The sequence below is a fragment of the Alligator sinensis genome, unplaced genomic scaffold, assembly GCF_000455745.1.
Source record: "Alligator sinensis unplaced genomic scaffold, ASM45574v1 scaffold1457_1, whole genome shotgun sequence".
In the NCBI taxonomy this organism is placed as follows: Eukaryota; Metazoa; Chordata; order Crocodylia; family Alligatoridae; genus Alligator; species Alligator sinensis.
This window is the reverse complement of record NW_005842845.1, coordinates 569,922-589,656: the sequence shown is the minus strand read 5'-3', so window position 1 is coordinate 589,656 and position 19,735 is coordinate 569,922. Positions and strand designations below refer to the sequence as shown.

Here is a 19,735-nt window from a genome sequence, read left to right as displayed (position 1 = left end):
GAGAAGCCCTGCCCCTTCTTCCTGACAACACATCCAGACAAGTGATCTCCACCCGGGCCAGCACAAGGGGGTTGTGGTGCAGGGCTGGGGATCCTAGGAGGAGCTATATGGGCCAAATTCTTGTTGGAGCCTCGTGTCCCCAATATGCAGAGCTCCCCTTAGCTCCTCTCTGCCCCTGCTTCATCCATGCTGCCTCCTTCCACCAGAAACAGGCACCCCTGCCTCCATCCCACAGACCTCTGCAGTCAAGAAGGGGGTGGGGGGTAGAGTGAATCTCCTCTTTCCCACCCATTTCTATCTTCTCTGCTTCCCCCACTTCCCCTAATCACTCTCACAGCCCCAGTCTTTCTGCAAGAGATGGCAAAAGGGGCACCGGGGAGATGGGGTGGTAAGAGGGCCAAGGAAGTGCTTACTCTGTGACCTGCAACCAAGCAACCCCAGGCAAATCAAATGACCCCAGGGATGAGATGCCTTCTCATGCAAAAACCCTCATTGATCTCCAAGGTGCCAAACCTGGGAAGGGGTCGACAGTTCAAAGGTTTTTTAACTACCAGAGCTGATCCAGAGAGATCATCCGAGAGCTGGGAGCATTATGGGCAAGACATCTGCATAGCCTGAACCTCCCTTTGATGTGGAGAGAAGCAAGGCAGGCGCACACAGTGCTTGTCTGGGGTTGGTTAAGTGTGGATCCTGGCCTGGGTAGCCAAGTCCTCGTGGAAAAGCCCAGCCCCCAGACACCCACTCCTGATGCAGTTGCTCTGAGTTGGACTGACCACAGGCAGGGGAAGTGCTGGCTGACAACTGCCTACACCCCACTACCGTCGCAGGAAGCCGGAGATGTCAGACACATTTGTAGCTGGTACCTGCGATCAGTGATGTGTTGGGGAAGTGGTTCTTCAGAAAAACTCACTGCCGCTCAACGCAAGCTCTTCTGCGATGATTACCTGGAGGCAGAGGTCACAGCAAAAAGAGCCAGGGGCTGACGTGCGCCCAGTCGGCACCAGGGAGCAAACCCCGGACTCCGAGCACCCCCTAGCTGATGAGAGCTCCCCCGACTGCGGGATAGGAGTCAGCACTGGGGACGTGCTGGTGCTCCTACACTGCCACTGCTCCCTGCCCGCGCAGGAGGGCTGGTGTCTGTGAGCAGGGTTCACCGGCCCCTTGCAGGTAGATTACAGATATTTTTGCAGACTTGCTGGTGTTTGGCCTTTTGCCGAGCAACTCAACATCAAAATGCTCCAGGCTCAATGGGTGCAAACATGGCCTTGATCCAGAGACAGGCACCTACCTATCGGGCCACATTACCAGCTCCCCAGGCCGTGGCGATGCGTAGGGAGTGCACGGGGGTGCACGTGTACCCACGAGAGTGCTGGTACACCCCCTGACTAGCTGCGCTCCCCACTTAGGTGATGGGCAGGGGGGGCAGGCACGCCCCCCCTGTGAGTGCCAGCCGGGGAGTGGGAGCACCGGATGTATCCCCAGGGATCTGTATTGCAATCTTTAATGTAGTCCTTAATGCCACCAGTCCTGGAATGAGGAGACTTCAGAAGAAACTCAAGTGTCTTTACTTTCCTTGTCTAAGATTAACTATTTAGCCCCCATGGTTGGAGGGAAAGGCTTGAAAACATGAAGCAAGGGCCAGTGAAAGACTCTGAAATCAGAAGGCAAATAAGAAAGCCTCCAACATACTTTACTGTTTAAAAATGCCCTAATTATTTAAAGCCAAGCTCACCATTCCTGGAGCCTGACTCACGACTCTTGACAGCCCGAGGTGAAATGCTGAGACAGGCAGCCTGGAGGCAGGTACTGATCAACCACAAGTTGTATGGGTGGAGATGAATAAAACTAGGTTAAAGTTGCACAACTTGAGCAGGGCACCGATGTGAGCTGGAGGCAGCGGGGCACCTACCCGTGGCGTGCGAGTCACACGGTGGGCCTGTGTGCACCCTGAATAGCCCAGTATCGTGGCCTGGGTGCAGCACTAACTAGGGATAATTTATGGAAACAGGACAAAAAACCCCAAAAGAACAGAAAAATGACCATGGTAGAGGACTGTAACTGTGATGCCCTGAAAAACCACAGGCCATGTCAGATAGATCTTATTGAGGCCAGCAACGGGCCTGGAGGCGTGCTCCATTTACACGCGCATGGGGTTTGCTGAGGTTCCCAGCTCTGAAATGGCAGTGGTGGCAGGTGCTCTTCTGCATCCCTTTGGTGTGATGCCCGGAGGTGGGAACTGAGCAGGTCAGTGCCTCTTCATTAGGGCCTGATTTTGAAACATGCCTTTTAATTTATCCCGGCCCCATGTCAACTCTGCCCACCAGCCCAAGGTGAATTCTGTCCTTACCTTGCATACGTACAGCGGAGCAGGAGGTCGAGCAGACAGAGTTTCCTGAGGGTATCCGAGACGTCTGAGGCTTGTGGGCTCCACGGCATCCCATTACTGCTAGGAGGACTCTGAGAGCTGGCAACACCGTCTGGGCACTGGTATGGCTGAATTGTGGCTGCAGACCAGAGCAAGCCATACAGGTGTGGGAGCCATGTGATATGCCGGTAGGGCATCTGCATGGAGAGGATACAGAGGTGTAGCCGACACATCTGCAGCACAGACAGACCTTGACTTACACCAGGACCCATCCCACACACACACACACGCACAATCACATCGTGCAGAAGGTGAGCACACAGACCTTTGGTGCAGTGCTGGGGGCTGGGGTTTTGGTTGCAGCCCAAGGGGTGATGGAGCTAAGTCTGTATGACACATGAAACCATAAAGGAGGAGGAGGTGAGGGCTGGAACAAGAAGTGATAAAAGCAAACCCAAAGCCTTTGCCTTGTGGTTCACTACAGGGTCATGTAGGGGAGGGTTGCTCTGCTCCTGGGTGCACCCCACCGTGAGACACTTGGGTGCTCACTGGTGTGTGCCCCAAGCTGCTCTCCAGCAGCCCCGCACCCTCATTTTCAGCATCTGTCATATGTCACAGGGGGTCCTTGGCATGGCACGGTGTAGCTCAGGGGTGCTGCACCCTGGCTTGTAAGCTAGATCTGGCTTATGGAGCCATATCATGCTCACAGGGCTCCTCATGGGCCTGAAAACCTGGCTGCGGGGCAGTCGTGGCAGCATTAAATGCTGCTCCCCTGCTGCCAAGTTCCTGGACTTGTGGGGAGTGCTACAGCCAGGTGCAGGGCCCGATCGGTGCGGCACGAGGCCTGGATCAGGATGCACGAGGTCCCATCTGGGTGCTGCAAGGCAGATCCAGGGGTTGTGGGATCCAATCTGGGCGGTGCGAGCCTGGATCCGGTCACGCGAGGCCTGACCCATGGGGCTGGCAGGCCTGATGCCTTCATGCCGTTTGTGGTAGGGACTGATAAGACAGCAGAAGCTCTAGCTTCAAAAATAGCAGACGGGCGGCATGTGCAGGGTTGGGTGCTGATCCGCCGGGGCTGGGAGGACATCTAGTGGATGACTGCGGCCTGCCTGGGGCTTGGCTTGCAAGACAAAGTTTTACCCGGGATGGGATGGATCGCGCCCCAGGTGCTGATGCCAGCCAGCCAGAGCCTGGTGAAGGCTTGGCTGATGGCATTCAGGGATTTCTTGGTACTACCTTTCACTGGACCACCTACCTCCTAACTGTGCCAGCTGGACAACGCCTGCCAGCCTACACTGTATCCAGACTGGAGGGCTTTGCTGGCATCGCTAAAGCAGCAGAAGCTCTGGGCGGTGGACAAGACTTGAGATGACCTGGGGACATTGAGAGACCGACGACAATACTTTCTGCGGCAGCTGTTGGACGAATAAGACCAGATCCAGAAGCACCTGCAGTCCAGGGCGAGGCAACGGCCACGCAGCTAACTCTTGTGAGTCTCACCTTGCCGTATCTGGTGTGGGCCCCGATCTGGGTCCTTTTCTTAAGGCCCCACCTCCTGGACTCGCGGTTTTGTTGGAATCTCCATTTTCATGTAAAAAAAAAAATTACACTGATCGCTCTCGCGGTTGCAGATGAAAGCTGGAAAACATGCTCCTAAACCAGAGGGCAAATACACGCTGCATTTGTGTCTTCTGCTAAAAGAGCCTCAAACTTGGTGGGACTCGAGTCTTGCAATCCTGGAAAAGAGGATGCTTTTGGCAGCTCCATGAGCTTGTACTGAACTGGCAGATGTCTTGCTCATGATTTCCTTGCTCTGGCAGCTTGGGCCTTGCTTCAGCCTGGCTACAGTCTGGTTGCAAGCAGAAGCCAGCTGTTCTCCCTCTGCAGCCTCTTGGGGTGCATCCCCACAAGCACACGTGTGTGTTTCCCTGGGGACAAATGGCGGCACGTAGTTGTGCCACTACTTGTCCCCTAGGAACACCCCTGTACGCATGCTCTGGCATGCAGCAAATTGCCCCAGGTGGGGTAGAGGAGGCTGGGGCTGCACCTGGCCTGGCCCCAGCAGCCTCACCTGGGATCCTGGGGGCCTCCCAGGGTCGCAGTGGTGGTGATCCGGGTGCGCAGACCCTGGCCAGCAGCTGGAACATGGCTCTGGCTGGCCGGGCTCTGATTTCTGGTGGTGCACGCTGTAGCCCCATGTGCCACCCCACTTGTTTTAGGTGCATTTTTTTGCCCCCCCCCAGATACCAGGATTTCCCGGTATCTAATTTTGGCTCTGCACTGCAAATACGCAGCACGGGGAACTTTTTGACACGGGCTATGTGGATTTTGTGACGCCTCAAAAGCCTTTGGGGCACCGCAAAGCACATATTGCTGCTCATCTGGATGTGCCCTTGGAGTCCTCCCCATTTGCTGGTGACACTGTGTGGTTTTGGGCAGACCTTTAATGTGGAGCGTGTCTGGGGTTTGCCGAGCTTCAATGGGCTGACTGTGAGGCAGTCCTTCCAGGAATAATCTGCCGTGCTTGAGGGACAAGCTAGGAAGGGAAGAGAAAAGTGGGCACGTCATGCTACAGAGTAGAGGGTGCAAAGCAGGGCCAATTGCAATGTGTCCTTCAAACTGTCCCCGGTGCTGGGCAATCCACCACCCTCCTCCAAGGATCCAGGCTGCTCCAGAGGTCTGGGGTGGACTTCGCAGTGCTCCCTTCTCACCTGCACAGTGAATTTTTGAGCCGTAGCTCTGGGAGGAACTCACAGATGCCTCCAAAAGGGAGAACTGGGGTGGAAAAGGTGTGTAATGAGTCATCAGACAAATGCATTTTGAGGATCCCGTCTGGGGTGCGGGGCAAGCTTCAGTGTGTGATGGAGGAGCCTGGGACAGGGACAGCGACGGGCCACCGAGCACACGACCTGAGCCCCACGCGAACATCCACCTGGGGCGAAGGCGAGCTGAGGAATGCCACTCAGACCAGACGCTGCACCCAGGATGGTAGCTACTCCTTTATTATAAATCATGCCGTTATTTTGCTCCTCCTTCTCAGAGTTAGTATTTTAAACACTTTTTATTATATATATTTATATAAAATGGTGAAAACAAGCCCCGCACCACCCCCCCCCCCAGCGAAAATATCGGAATGGAACATTCCACCGGGAAGAAAGCTATCGATGCCCACTCGCCAGCCAATCAGGAACCACGCACTACTCGAGAGGCTGTGATTGGCTGGTGAACAGATAATACTGTAGAAGGTACATGACTAGATAAGGACTGGGGCAGGGGAGAAAGGGCCAGACAAGCCCTCTCAGCGTTCCTGGATCTTCCCTGCCAAGGGAACCGAACATGGGGCTGTGCTGAATTTTCCATCTTTATGACGCAAAAGGCCTGAAACTTAAAAAAAAAAATAAAAAAAAATAAAACCCACTTGCTTTTTGCATTGGAAATCCAGGTCTTGCCCAGATCTGCTTGCCCTGGAAGACTTTGGATGGCAAGGGAACTGGCAGGTTGCTACATCACAGATGCTAAGGAAGTGAACCCTGATGGAGCATGCCGTGGGGGAGCTGCAAGGTCACTCTTTTCTCAGGGTGGCTGGGGTCCTCCTGGGCCGAGCTGGAGGAGCGGACTGGGAGCTCTCTCAGCCTGGAAGGAAGTGGGGAGGCTGCTGATTTGTGAAAGGGGACTGACTGCATAGTGGGTGAATTAAAGAGGCCAGCTGGGCAGTGGACAGTCCCCAGTCTAGGGACTCGAATCCCAGCTGTGCTGCCAAGTGATTTTTTGAACAAGTCATTTGCCCTCCCCCTTCCAGCCTTTCTTCATCGCCTATACGTAGACCGGGAGCATTCCTGTCTCCTACAACATACATGTACAGCACCCAGCGCGCCGGGGCCTGATCTTGGTCGGGCCTGCCAGGCGCCTCTGCAACAAAGACCACAGCAGCCGTGAAAAGTTTTGCAAAACCTGGAAACGAAATCAACCCCGCCTGTAAACAATGCATAGCCCCCTTCCACCCCCCAGTTCATCTCAAGTCACTTCCTTGGCGGTGCTCAGGACTGAGCGGCTCTCCGGTCATCCAGGCGATCTTCCAAGCAACCTCCCCCACCTCACCCCTTTGCAGCGGCAAGTCCTCTTCCACCAGAAAGCAGCCTAAAGGCACGCGTGGTGCTGACTGTCCCGGGCAGGCTGCCCCTCTCCTCCTCCTTCCCATTTTCTCCATCGATTTGTGAACCCCCACACCTAACCCAGGCCGGTGTCCTGGTGTGGCAGCAGCCACGGAGCACGCTCAGCTTCCCAGTGGTGGACAGAGGTGCCCTTCGGGGCAGGGAGTGGAGACTGCTGATTCGCTGCCAGCGACTTGCTTTATCTCCTCCCCCTATGACATCACGAGCCACCTCGGGTTCCCCTGCCACGGTGGGCGGGGCTAACAGGGCTGATGATACCGTCTGGTGGCCACCGGCTGGCACCCACGGGACCCATTTGCGCTACGAAATAAATAACAATGTCTGTTTCAAGTAATGTCCTTGTTGCCGAGCTCTGCCCCGCTCCCCGCCTCCCACCGTGGTGACCGGCTCTGCCGTGGCCGCAGGCACTGCCCCGCTCCCCTCGTGCGTGGCGCTGGTGGTCTCCGGAGTGGCACGGGCATCAGCAGTGGTTTAACCCGCCGTCGGGGCTCTGGGGGGGTCGTGCAGGAGGGGTTGGGGGTCGCCGGCTCCCACCAGGAGCGCGACCAGTGTTTGCTTTGAATCCTCTGGAGCTTCCCAGGGGGCGGAGGGGAACGGCACGGCTCGGCTGCCCTTCGGCGTAGCTCTCGCCTTCCAGTTTTCCCACAGGGGCGGCCTCGCTCCGTTAATGCCCCTGGCACGTTTTACAGCACATCTGTCGGAAGTAGGTCCGGCTGCAGAACTTGAACTTCAGCACCAGGGGGCAGTAGGCCACCTTGTTCACGTCCTTGCACTCTGGACAAAAAGACGGAGGGATTAAATCTGCCCCCCCATGGCAGCTGCCTCTGCACCTGATGTCAAGAAGGGCTTCAAACTGAGCCCCGACCCCCCAAGCTCCTGGAAAGTGTAGCTTCCCAATGCCCAGCTTCCTTGCACAGGCTGGCCAGGAGCTAAAGGAATGAGCACCAGGCAAGTGATGGGCGATGAGCTGACCAAGGGAAGAGACTAGGCGTCTTTTCCCAAATGTCCCCAAGTGTCGGTGCTGGATCTGTACTACAAAGTTTGCTACGCTGGCCAGGCATGTGGAAGGACGATCCCCCCCAGCCGAGGTAACGACACCAGTACAAAGCCTAGGTATGTCATTAGGGAAGGTGGCAGAGCTATGCCACTGCCAGGCACATGCCATATCCTCCCCTGGGAGCCTTGCTGTCATGGCAGACTCTACAGTGTAGACAAACTGCAAGATCAGTACACTGATCCACTTCCCCGCAGGCGGGCGGCTGGTTCAGCACTGATTCAAAGCAGACGTCAGATCTTATTGTGCCCCGTGCCTCACTCCCTGCGGCACAGCTCCCCGGTACCAACCCACAGGAGCCCTGGGGGCAGATTTTTAACCTGCAGCAAAGCTAGCAATGCGCAGGGTTTCGGGGTTCAGCCGCGGCTCCTGTGCTCCCGTCGGCCGGTACCTTCGGGGTTGTCCGTAGGTCCCGATTCACACTTGGTCTCACACTGCTGCATGGCCGGCGGCTGCAGGGACTCCACGCAGTCGCTGGACGGCTGCCCTGTGTGGGCCAAGCACTGGACGGAGCGCCTCTGCTGGCCGAAGCCGCACTGCGCGGAGCACTGCAGGGACACGATCCAGAGCTGCAGCTGCCCTTCTTGCCTTGTCAAACAGCATGTAGTAACAGGGACTTGGGCTGGTCACCTCCTGACCCCCTGATTTCCTCCTTCTTCCCCAGGTTGTAACCAGACCAAAGGATTTAAGTGCCCTTTGGTGACTTCCGAATGCCAGCTGGCCACAGGGACCTCACATGCAAGCAATTATCCTGCAGTCCAGCCTGATCTAACCCAAGGGAGCTCAGTGGGAATCATTCCACTGGCTCCAGTAAGTCCCTCCAGCCCTAAATCCTATACTGTACCCAGGCTTCTTACAGCCCAGGACGTGCTTTACTGGTGCAAGGGGTCAGTAGGGGCATGCACAGGGTGCTGGAGAGAGCGAGAGATGCCAGGTGCCAACCTGCAGAGAGAGCAGGGCACTGTGGGACATCCCCATCAGAGGTGCAACAGGGCAGCTCCTGGGTGCTGGTGCTAGTGGTATGTGGCCAGGTGACAGCAGCAGTGGCTGTTATTTCCCACCCACCCCAGGTCCCTTAGTTGGCACCTGGGGCTGCTGCTGCCCCGGTCGCCTCGCTTTAGTTACAATACCGATCCCCACTGCAGGAAGCAAAGCCCCCAGCTCTGCATCCGGCTGCTCTATAGTCCTGGGCAGGTGGGCTACCCTGCTGCCCCTCTGTCCCACGGGCTCCTCTGGCTGCAGACAGATGAGCGCAGGATCTCAGTGGGTTACAGACAGGCCAGTTGGGGATCTGAGCCAGAACACCCCGAATACCCAGGAAGAACAGATGCCCAAGACCAGTGTGACCACTGGCGTCCCTGCTTCTGCAGCTGACAGACTCCAGGCTCGATCACCATCATGCCACCATGGGCTAGAGAGTCCATGCCTGCCCCCTCCATGCCCCTAACCAGTCATGACACTAGCTAGTGCAGCCCTTCTCCCTCACCCCACCAGCCTGGGCAGTGAGGCCTGCAGTACAAAGCCCAGCTTCTCCCAGCATCTGTGACACAGCGGAGCTGCTTGCTGTAGCTAAGGCCAACTTCGGCTCTAAGGCTAAAAAAGTATGTGACTGCAAAGGGATTTGGGGTTCTGAAGCATGGGTTAGGAACTTCTGGGCCCCCCAAACAGTAAGTGGCAGTAGGTCATTCAGTACCTCTCCCCATTCGCCAGTCACCCAGCGCGGGGGCGGGCAGCGCCGGAGGTTGCACCTCATGCTGGTAGGGGGCTTGGAGTTCTCGGGGCACTGCGAGGTCGGCAGGGTCGAGCTGTGGTCACCGCTTTTGCAAAGCACGATGCGGTGGCGGAAACCCGGCCCGCAGCTTGGGGTGCACTGCAAAGAGAGACACGGTGCAGTCAGGGAGCACTGCAGTTGGGCGAGAGCCACAGCAGGCTCTTTGCCACCCTTGCAGGGTGTTGCAAGGGGTGGGTCAAGCCTCGTGAGTATTTCATTAAATGTAATGGGTGGGATGCGGAGCTGATGTACTTCTGAGTCATTCTGCTGCCTTGTCCAGCTGACTGCCGCTCCTCCGAAAATACCACATCCCCTTTCCTATCCCTTTTCCGTCCGTCCTCAGTGCCATGATCTCTGGTTTCTCCAATAACTTCTGAGGGCCAGCTGAACCCAAGAACTCATCTTAACACTTCAATCGGTTCTTCTCCAAGCTAAGTAATCCCCGTTAGGTCAGTCTCTCCTTCACCACAAGGTGCTTCCAGGCAGGTGTGAGGCCCCCTGCTCTAGTGATTAAGGTGGAGGATGGCGGGGGAACAATGGCACATCTATTTCCCCTTCTGCCACGGAGTCCACTGGGTGACTAAGGAGTCATTCATTCTCTCTCTAGCTTCGTGTGCCCCGCTGTGAGCGGGACCTTTCTAACGTGCTTGGAGCCCTGCAGCAGAATGGAGCCATATGGAGCGGGGGCACCTTCAGCTGTTGTGTAGATGCTCTTATTTTCGGCAGTGGAGGATCTGGATCTGGTCCCGGCATGGTCAAGCAGCTGCAGCGTCTTTCTAGTCTTGCACAGTGCCCTCTCCCAAAGACCTACGCCCCAAATGGAGCCTGCCTGGACTGGGCACCCATTTGCCCGAGCTGCTCAAGAGCCCTGACTGTTCCCTTCGTGTGCCAGCTACTCAGCCAGCAGGCTCTCATCCTTTGCAACCACCTCTGCACCTGGGCTGGAGCACCAAACTCTCTTGTGTTCATAACAGACTAGGGGCCGCGCGTGGCCCCGTGGCGCTCCCTCGGCAATCACAGGCACGTTGCTGTATTTGACATAGTAGCTAATGAAACCTCGGCTTATCCTTACGTCAGAGCAGAGGATCTAATGCAGCTCTGCTGTCTTGGCAGGGCAGACCCCGGGGAGTTCCCTATGAGCAAGTCCCAATAGACCCCCATCTACTCTATCCCCTGGGTCAACGCAGCATCGCCTCTCCAGTACGCGATGGCACCCGCTCCAGTAGCTCTGGATAGTCTTTACCTGCCTCAGTGAATGGCACCTGCTGGCACCTCTGCCAACTGAATGCCAACTACCATCTCCGTGTGCTGGAGAAGGGGCCCTTACCTCTGACCAGTCCAGAGCAACCCATTCTGGGGGACATGTTTGATTGTTGCAGGGCTCAAGCATCTTGGGCCGTGGCTGGGCGCAGGAGGCATCATCCAGCGTCTTCTCCTCGGTGGTGGAGATCTTGCGCTTGCAGATGACGCCGCGCGTGCGGACGCCCTCATTGCAGCTCCGGCTGCATTCGGACCAATTCCCGATCGCCCAGCTGTGGAAAGAGGCAAATGCCAGCGGTTAGGAGTGAGGCTGCATGCTGGCGGCAGAGAGCACCTTTGGAGCCCTTAGCCTCATACGTTACTGGGCCCCGTCACCTGCTGAAGGTGTTTCAGACTGGAGTCACCCCCCATTGAGTTATTATGACTTACTGAATTTGCTCTTTCCAGCTTCACTCAGTGGGGTCCCACGGTCGCCTGAGCGTTGCTGATAGCGAGAGAATCACCCCCCCAACCACACTGCCTTTACCATTTGCACGGTGTTTGCTTCTGACACAATTACTGGCTCCTTCTTTCATCTACTTTCAGTTGAATTCCATCCCCGACTGATTTGCCAAATGGATAGCAGCTACATTGTTAGGAGCTCAATCACTTGCCAAGATTCCCCAAGTATGAGGCATGACTGCAAAAGCTATTTCCCCTCCCAACTCCCTGTTGAACATGGAGGGGTTGGGTCTGCTTCACTAAGAGTGCAAGAAAAAAGGATTCCCAAAAGAGAGACTGCGTCTCCTTCCCGGGGTTCACTTGCACCTTTACACGTGATTGCAACAGATGCCTGTGTGCCCAACGGTTCCCATCATTCAAATACCCTCCACTCCAGCATTCGCCGTGGGGAAGGGAAGCTCTGCACTCGCTGCCTGCAGATTTGGCCCGAGCTCATTGGGGGTGGTCGGGGGCTCAGTCTTCCTCTCCTTGTTTACCTCCCAAACCCACATCTTAGCCATATCAGAGTCTGGGTCTGGCTTGAATAAGCCAACTATTTTGCTCGATGCTTGAAAGGAGATTCCCTAGACAATCTAATTCAACTCATGATATTATCGGTGCTTGCTGGAAGCTATTTATGGTGGAGGACTACCCACAGGCCTGTGATATTTAAGAGTTTCTTTTCGTGTGCAATCCCGCGGGGCTCTCTCCTCAGCTTTCCCCAATGCCCTTCTTACATCACAAGGGTTAGGCCATTGAGATTCACGGGCTATTGCAATGTTTCATACTTTCTAGGGTAGGAAGGGACCTGAACAGATCATTAAGTGTGACCCCCTGCCCTGGGCTGGAACGAGTGCTGGGATCATAATACCCCAGCCAGATATCTATCCAACCTCCTCTTGAAGACCCCCAAGGTAGGGTGGTTAGCCAATTAGTAAGCCTCCCTACTCCATCACAGAAAAAAGCTCCCAGCTCCTGCAACATAGTGCCGCCTGCCTTTATTCTAAGTGGGATTTCGATTGATTCACTTGCTCCCTGGATTTTAGTGGCGATTGCAGGTTTTCCCAGTGCGATTCCCAGGCGTCGTCACCCTTGCGCTGCCACATCTCCTTCTCTGGTGAATGCTCAGGCACTCTAACTCCACTGGGTTTGCAACATTTTTATTAGCAGTTAGGTATGAGGTCCTGGCTGGTTTGCTAGCCAGACTGTCTCTCTGAGGGCTCCTGTGAACTCCAGAGCCTCAATCTAAGCACTGTTTATATGTGTTCACAGCCAACCATTTTCCTGAGCTTGCTTCTGGGCTGCTTTCAACTCTGCCGAGGATTCAGCTCTTCTTCCTATACCTCGTGTGCCTCAGTTCACCTGGGATACCAGGAACAAGTATCCGGACGTCAGAGATGCAACCGGTGGTTCCCGTTCTTCTGCCAAGCTCTGGTTGAGTCCAAAAGCAAGCTGCACTCGGCACCGTGCACTTCAACAGCCTACACCTCCCAGCACAAGCTTCTGCAAGAAGTGGCCAAATGTACTTCCAGCAGGGTTAAGACGAGGGCGCACGGTCTCATATTGGCTCTGCCGGGACCTGTCGAAAGCCGTTTCCCTTTTTTATGCAAAGCTTTTAGACAAGACTGTTACCTCCTCTGTCTCAACCCAGCCAAGAGCACGCTTGTGGTTGTCGTTGGCTAACTGAATTCTCATACAGGATGTTTGCAGCTCACACCTTCTCTATGGGCCTACGCTAGCATTTCACATTACTTCTGCATAGCTACTCTATTCTCATCTCCCTAAGCCAGACCACGGTTCCCAAGCCACAAGCAGCAATTCAACTTATTACCCCTAGCTCTTCGCAGAAGATGTTTTCAAAGACGGCATTCAGGGTTCGTGCGATGCAATGTGTGAGCTCGACCGAAGTGTGATAGTAACACTTGGCTCTTTGTTGGCAGGCATTCAGGTCCTGTAGTTTTGACTTGTGAACCGAAGGTTGTTCCCTCTGGTTTGCCTAGGCGTGCGTGTACTGTCGCGGCTCTTTGGTTAACACTAATAACACACGTGGCTGCTGAGTCAGGCAGGACTGAGCGCCATAGAGCAAAGCTATCGACGTCATCATTTATCTGCTAACTTTCTATTCCCACTGCTTCTGCTGCTAGATCTTGCCTCTGGCTCCATTTTACTTTCATGTCAAGTTGATGCTGTTTTACTAGTGCTAACAATTATTTTAGCCCCCTTTTTCCAGGGAACCCAACTGTGCTATACACATATTAAAATGTCTTTACGGTGAGGGTTGCCAAAATCTGGAATAGGCTTCCAAGGGAGGTGGTGCTCTCCCCTACCTTGGAGGTCTTTAAGAGGAGACTAAATAAGCACCTGGCTGAGGTCATCTGACCCCAGCGCTCTTTCCTGCCCAGGGCAGGAGGTTGGACTCGATGACCTACAGAGGTCCCTTCTGACCCTAAAACCTATGAAATCTGTATTAGTGCATTGCTGGGTATTATGGCACAAAGCATCAGAGAGTCAGTCAGTACGTGCATAATCACCGAAGTGTCCTCAGTGGCCACGTGCAGTTCCTATAGCCCACCTCTGAACTTACTCAGCGGGCAGTCATCGACAATATGCGACACGGCGTGCGTTTTGCCGTAGCTACAGTCTGGGTTGGCACGAAGACCCCAAAGGGGTATAAGTCTTTGATCCAGCCTGGCTCTCCATCTAAGACCCCCATCAGCCATCCCGCCAGCCCCATCGCCCCATGCTCCATCAGCAGAGACAGCCCATCACACAGAGGCCGTTGTACTCACGCCGGTGGACATGGCTCAGTGTTGCACGGCCTCTGCCTCTCAGGTAGTTTGGCTTCAGGGTTACAGAAATGGCTGAAGACTGTCGAGCTGTCAGACAGTTTCCTGCATACGATGGACTGGGCCTGACTGCCTGCCAAGGAGACGAGAAATGGGAGAAAGAGTGATGTAGCCTGAATGTGAGTGCAGGTTGCTGAACTGCTCAACATGCCCCTCCAGGTACAGTACACCGCTGCTTGGTTCTTCCTGAGGCTACATCATAGAGCTACTTAGGGTCAGACCTACATTTCCATTTACAGCCAAGCCCTTCCTGGTCACTAAAATCTACCCAATCAGACAGATTGCACTGAGACTCGATAGGCCAGCTCAGGCCACAAGTAAGAGTTTTTACAGCAAATCTGAGGATATTTGGTTCAGCGATACCTGCGATAACAGCTCCCTGCAACAAAGCTACTCTCAGCTGGTTTGACCAGTTTTTGAGCAAAATTACGGGGGGGGAAAACAGTGGGAAGAAACGACGTGAACATTGTTTTCCTTCACTCCCCTTGCTGAGGCCTAGCGCGCAGGCCAGGAAGGAGGTCCCTAACTTCAAATATGAAACATTATTAGACCTTGTGTTTGAAACTGCCTCTCCCTTCTTCTCAACATTTGCTCAGTCACTTGCAGCCACGTTCTCCAGAGACACCAGACACATCATATAAACCACTGCTTCAATTCCCACAGGAACTAGTCCAAGGGATTCTGGGAAGCATCTGAGGTGCATCAGTTCACAGATGTGTAGATCTGAAGACCAGAAGGGACCATTATGATCATCTAAGTCTGACCTGCATAACACAAGCCATCGAATTTCAAGTGGATTAGGTCAACATGTCAACACAGTTCCCTTTACCAACTACTCTTGTAGTCTAGCTAAAGAATGAAACTCAGCTGGTTTGACCGGACACGTGGCCCACAAAACCATGTTGACTGACACCGAGTTGCAAGTGCCTGAGTGTGAGGTCATTGCATGAAAATGCTGGAGAGCCCCATTTGACTAAAAAGGCTGCCAAACCAAATCCCGCCGTGGGCTGTCTTGCGTGGCCGAGGCCTGGCGCTCGGGAGTCACAGGGGTTGCAGATACATACGCCTCTCCCCTGCTGAAGCACAGTCAAACCTCTCACCCCCTGCGCATACAGCTGAGCATTTGGTCCATGGGGTGTAGTGCCAAGAGTACTGGTTTAAGGTGTCCCGGGTGATGGGTGCATTGAACTTGTACCGAATCCCTGGCTGCTCTGTCCGTACGAGAACCTGTGGAAAGAGGTGTTGTCAGTGCATCGGTGCCAACGTGCTCTCAGAGCTGGTCGTGAACACAGGTGTGTGCGGTGGGGTCCTTGCCTGTCCCTCCTCTAGCCCTGCAACTATTTTTGACTTGATATCCATTAAGCCTCGTGCCGGTGCAGCAGGGTAGCATGAGAGGCATGAAGCTGGAGCAATGGGTTGAGAAGCGATCGGGAGGGAACGGGAGCCCGTGCGGCTACAGCCGAGGCTGGGCCTTGTACATCTAAGAGTGCCCCCATGCAGGGGAAGGCAAAGCTGAGAGTTTGGCCTTATGACGAGGGCAATCCTGAACAGGGAGTGTGTTGCAGACTGACTGGTGCTATGTCTAGGGCAAGTGTGGGGAGAGAGGAAAACTGGAAGTGGCTGTTCAGTCAAGACTAAGCCTGGTGGGAATGTGGGGAAGGAAAGCTATACTACCATGACAATGAGAGTGGCATTGGTAGGTCCTAAGGCCTCCAGCGATTCGGGTTCATCCTGAGATCTCCTGTAGTGGAACGTCGTCCCAGCTACGTCAAAGCGCCTCGGTGGGTCGATGGAGAGCTTGCCATTGATGTAGTACTCGCCGTTCTCCCCTTTCAGTGCTGGAAGGACAAGGAGGGGCAAGAGTGTTGAGCGTAAGAGTGTTGAGCGTGGAGGCAGTTTTCTCCGTGAGCTGCCCCCCGCATAAAGGGCGTCTTTGCTGAGAGGCCACGGGCTCTCTCGCAGCAGCCCTGGGGCACACAGTTTCGACGACATGTCTAATACTCGCACTGCTGTAGTATCCAGCTGCTACGACTGCTTTCACCTCCAACTGTGTAACACAGTGTTTAGCCGTGACACCGTGTGCTTCATCCTTAGGACTCGGCATTGTGACAAAGGAGGAGAAATCTGTTATCTCCATTTTTGCAGGAAAGAAACTGAGCTGTAGAGAACTGATGCGACTTGCTCAAGGCCACATCTGAAGTCAGTGACTGAGATGGGTTTGAGCACTAATCTATCTCATAGATTAATAGATGTTTGGCAGATTCGTAGATCATCAAGTCTGACCCCCTGCCTGGGCAGGAAAGAGCACTGGGGTTAGATGACCCCAGCCAGGTGCATGTCCAACCTCTTCTTAAAGACCTCCAAGGTAGGGGAGAGCACCACCTCCCTTGGAAGCCCGTTCCAGATTCAACTCCCAGGCTAGCAAACTTGCCACTGGGCCACTCATACTGCCGAGGTCCAGGACCTGGCGGCCAATTCTGGGGAGATGACTATCTTGGGATAGCGCATAGGCAGGCACTTGCCAAAGGTCTTCTCAAATCCTGGTAGCAGAATGAACTGTGGCCATAAAGCCCTGCATACAGACAACACAGGGCTTCAGCTCATATCAGATTTGAAATCTATGATGCTGGAAACATGGGCCTCTACAGTCTACCACTTGGGCTGAAGAAGGACCTCAATAGCTGGGAGTGTGCAGCTGGTTGCTGTTGCTGATGGCAGTCACTAGAGGGGACCTACTCTCTCTCTGTCTCCTTCTCCTACATACACACACACAAGCCCATTACACCTAGGTCCTTCATGAGGTTTCTACTACCTGCCTGCCGCTGCTGTCAACGCTTTGAATGTGTCCTTCTCCGCAGCGCTCTGGGGCAGGGAGGATGTTCTTGTGGTTGTGAGAAGGATGGGGAAGACTTTCTTCCCTTGAGACTGGGCATGTCGAGGGCATGGCACAGAGTAGTATGTGCTGGACAATGCAAGGGACTCCAGTGCTAGCACCAGGCATGGGGCATACCTTACCTTTCACTATGAACAGTGGAGGGAATGCAGGGGGGGACACAATCCCAGCCTCCCCCATAGCTGGCATCGGCCCAGGTGAACAAGTTAATTCCTGATGAACAAGGAAGGCTAAGGGAGCATCGCAGCAGGCTCCGGTAGCTGACACTGCCCCTTGGGAGCCGGCCTGCCTTGTATAGCAGTAGCATGGGCTGCGTGAGTGAATGCGGCTCTCCCAGGACAGCTGCAAGGAAAGAGGGAGCTCCCTTCCCGCGGTGACCTCAGGGCAGGCTCCGGTGTCGGTGTCGCTTCCCTGGGAGCATCGCAGGTGAGCTGCTGGGCGAGGTGTGGAAAGCTGCGCTCCCGCCCTGCCCCCCTGCAGTTGTCGCTGATTAACTGAAAAGCCCTTTGGAAAAACAAGATGCTCGAGCCTGGCTGGAAAATCGAGGCCAAGGAAAACGGGAGGCAGTCTATTTTTAAACCCCAGCCTGACATGTTGGCTTAGAGGGCGGTGCCGAGGGGGGTGTGGGGCATGCTTAGGGTTACCGTGTTGATTGCTGAACAGTACGTGCAGGGCAGAGCTACAGTGGGACGGGCTGTCCACACCGCACACGGATACATCCCGGTCCTGACTCGGCTGTCAGCAAGCGGCAGGCCTTTTCAGCAGGTGCCATCCCCCATAAAGGGGGAACTGCTCCACTCAGTGCACCAGGCTGTCTAGTGTAAAGAATAGCTTACCTTCCCCTCAACACCCCTCCGGGGAGAGATCTGCCATGCTGGCTCTCACCCATGCCACGCTGGCCACAGAGAGGAAGGGGTACGGGCACGGAAACAACTTCTGATTTGGATTTCCCTGCTGTTGCAGTGTGACCCTCCCAGCTTTACACCCCCCCGATTCCCAAGCCCGCCGCTTTCTCACCTAGGTAGTTGCTGGAGAGGTTCAGCTCCCGGATATCAATGTGCACTGAGCCCTTGGGAATCCAGATGACCTCCTCATAACCTGGAAGACACCCCAGTGCCCAGGGTCAGCAGGGAGACCTTGCCCTGCTGGGATCAGGCTGCGGAGGAAAGCCTGAGGTGGTAGAGCAGGGGTCTGTGGGCACCACCACAGCTGTGAGGTGCCCAACTCTACCGGTGGGAAGCCAAGTGCCGGGAGACCTTATGTGAGCAAGTGGGGCTCAATCGAGGATCTCAGCAGAGCCCCGAGGTGCGCTTGAATCCTACTCGAGGATGTACCTCTGGAGCATTTGCCTTTCCAGGTGGCTTTGGCAGAAGTATGACCCCGGCAAGCACAGCGAGCCCTTTACCTCCCACCAAGCTAAGGACCAAGCCACTAGATTCTCCCAGGATAAAACCAGCAGATATAAAGGAACCACAAGGCTGCCTCCCTGGCTGCTCCTTACCCCCTTCAGGCAGGGACTGGTTGAAAATGCCTTCGATGGTCTCGCAGGTACTCCCGTCGCCACCACACACGCGGCACTTGTCCTCCTTCAAGTCAGAGCCCAGGATGCGGTCACAGCCCACGTGCTAGAAGGAAAGAGCAGCAGGCATTAGGTACTCATGTCCCCCCATCCCCTGTGGGATAAACCTCCAGACTGGGTCCCAGGTGTCCCTGGAGAGGAAGTGTGTGGGGCTCTCAGGGATCCCAATCTGCCTTGATTTTATTCCTCCTTCTCATCTACATCACACACCAGCGGGGGTTCATTCAGCATGGCTCCCCCTTCCTTCTGCCACCCCTGTTCCAGGACACAGCTAAGGGGCAATAGGAGAAAAGGGGCAAGAGAGGGAAGCAGTGCAGGGACCAAGGTTGAAAGCCACTCAACCCTGAACGAACAGGCCTTGGACAAACTGCTGGTGGGATGTGACAGTGGATTCCCTTATCCCAACCCAGCAGCTCCACTTGAGGCAATGCTTTCATGGCTGTCCACTTGTCCCCTGGCTGTAGGGAAGGCCTTGGTATGCTCTGGATGAGCACTCATGGAGCGCGGCACATTTAAGAGCCCTCGCAGTGGAGAGAAGCCAAGATTTCTTAGGGTGATAGCTTTTATCGGACCAAGTGGGGACAAAATTAGACAAGATTTTGAATGCAAGACCTTCTTCCTCATGTCTCTGGTTATAGGGAGCTAGGCGGAGCAAGTCAAGCACAGCGTAGGGGAAGGGACGGGAGGAATTCTCAGGCGTAGCCGACACAATTAGCAAAAGAAAAGAAGCTGAGCACTGGGATATCAAGACCTATCAAAAGAGGGGATTAGCGGGGTCAGGCTCACCCTCCTCCTGGAAAGTATTCAAGAGTTGGATACATCACTCTTACACTCAAAGGGCATATCTACCTGAGAAGTTTACTGCACAGTAGACTAGTCAGCCAAAAACTCTGCAGCAGTGCACATGTAGACGCTGCCCCAGTTGGCTGGGGCACGGGGATGTTTCAGTGCAGGGACTGCCTGCCAGCTAGTCCCTTACTGAAGCACCTTCCTGCCCCAGCCAGCCCCTCCGCAGCACACTGAGCTGGGGGGAGCAGCCCCGGGCTGGCAGGCGGACCCCCGGGGCCCACTGCGCCTGCTTCAACTGCGGTCCCAGGTGCATGTTCAAATGGCAATAAATTCCAGAGTTTATCGCTTCACATTAATGGCACATATAGACGTGTTAGTTAGTGCTACTGCCCGTGTAGAGGGGAGCACGGAGATGCAGCCGGGTGAAGTGAGTTGCTTCACACCTGTATAGGGCAGAGCTGGGCTTAGAGCCCAGAAGACACACTAGAATCCAGCCTGTGCCCTCAGGTGGGATGGTTGTTCA

The 19,735-nt window shown here is 54.9% G+C and overlaps 1 protein-coding gene across 1 annotated transcript in view; it reads right to left on the bottom strand.

Moving 5' to 3' along the window:
* Nucleotides 1-5,388: 5,388 nt before the first annotated feature.
* The window catches only part of ADAMTS10 (ADAM metallopeptidase with thrombospondin type 1 motif 10), a 96,702-nt gene continuing 82,355 nt past the window's right edge, over nt 5,389-19,735 (bottom strand). Inside the window, exons 17-25 of the mRNA XM_006035509.3 lie at nt 18,346-18,469; nt 17,862-17,942; nt 15,626-15,789; nt 15,052-15,178; nt 13,895-14,024; nt 10,693-10,897; nt 9,288-9,464; nt 7,986-8,142; nt 5,389-7,314 (exon numbers count right to left, since the gene is read on the bottom strand). Coding sequence (XP_006035571.1) covers nt 7,205-7,314; nt 7,986-8,142; nt 9,288-9,464; nt 10,693-10,897; nt 13,895-14,024; nt 15,052-15,178; nt 15,626-15,789; nt 17,862-17,942; nt 18,346-18,469 — 1,275 coding nt within the window. The 3' untranslated portion in view covers nt 5,389-7,204. The remainder of the gene's footprint in view (nt 7,315-7,985; nt 8,143-9,287; nt 9,465-10,692; nt 10,898-13,894; nt 14,025-15,051; nt 15,179-15,625; nt 15,790-17,861; nt 17,943-18,345; nt 18,470-19,735) is intronic.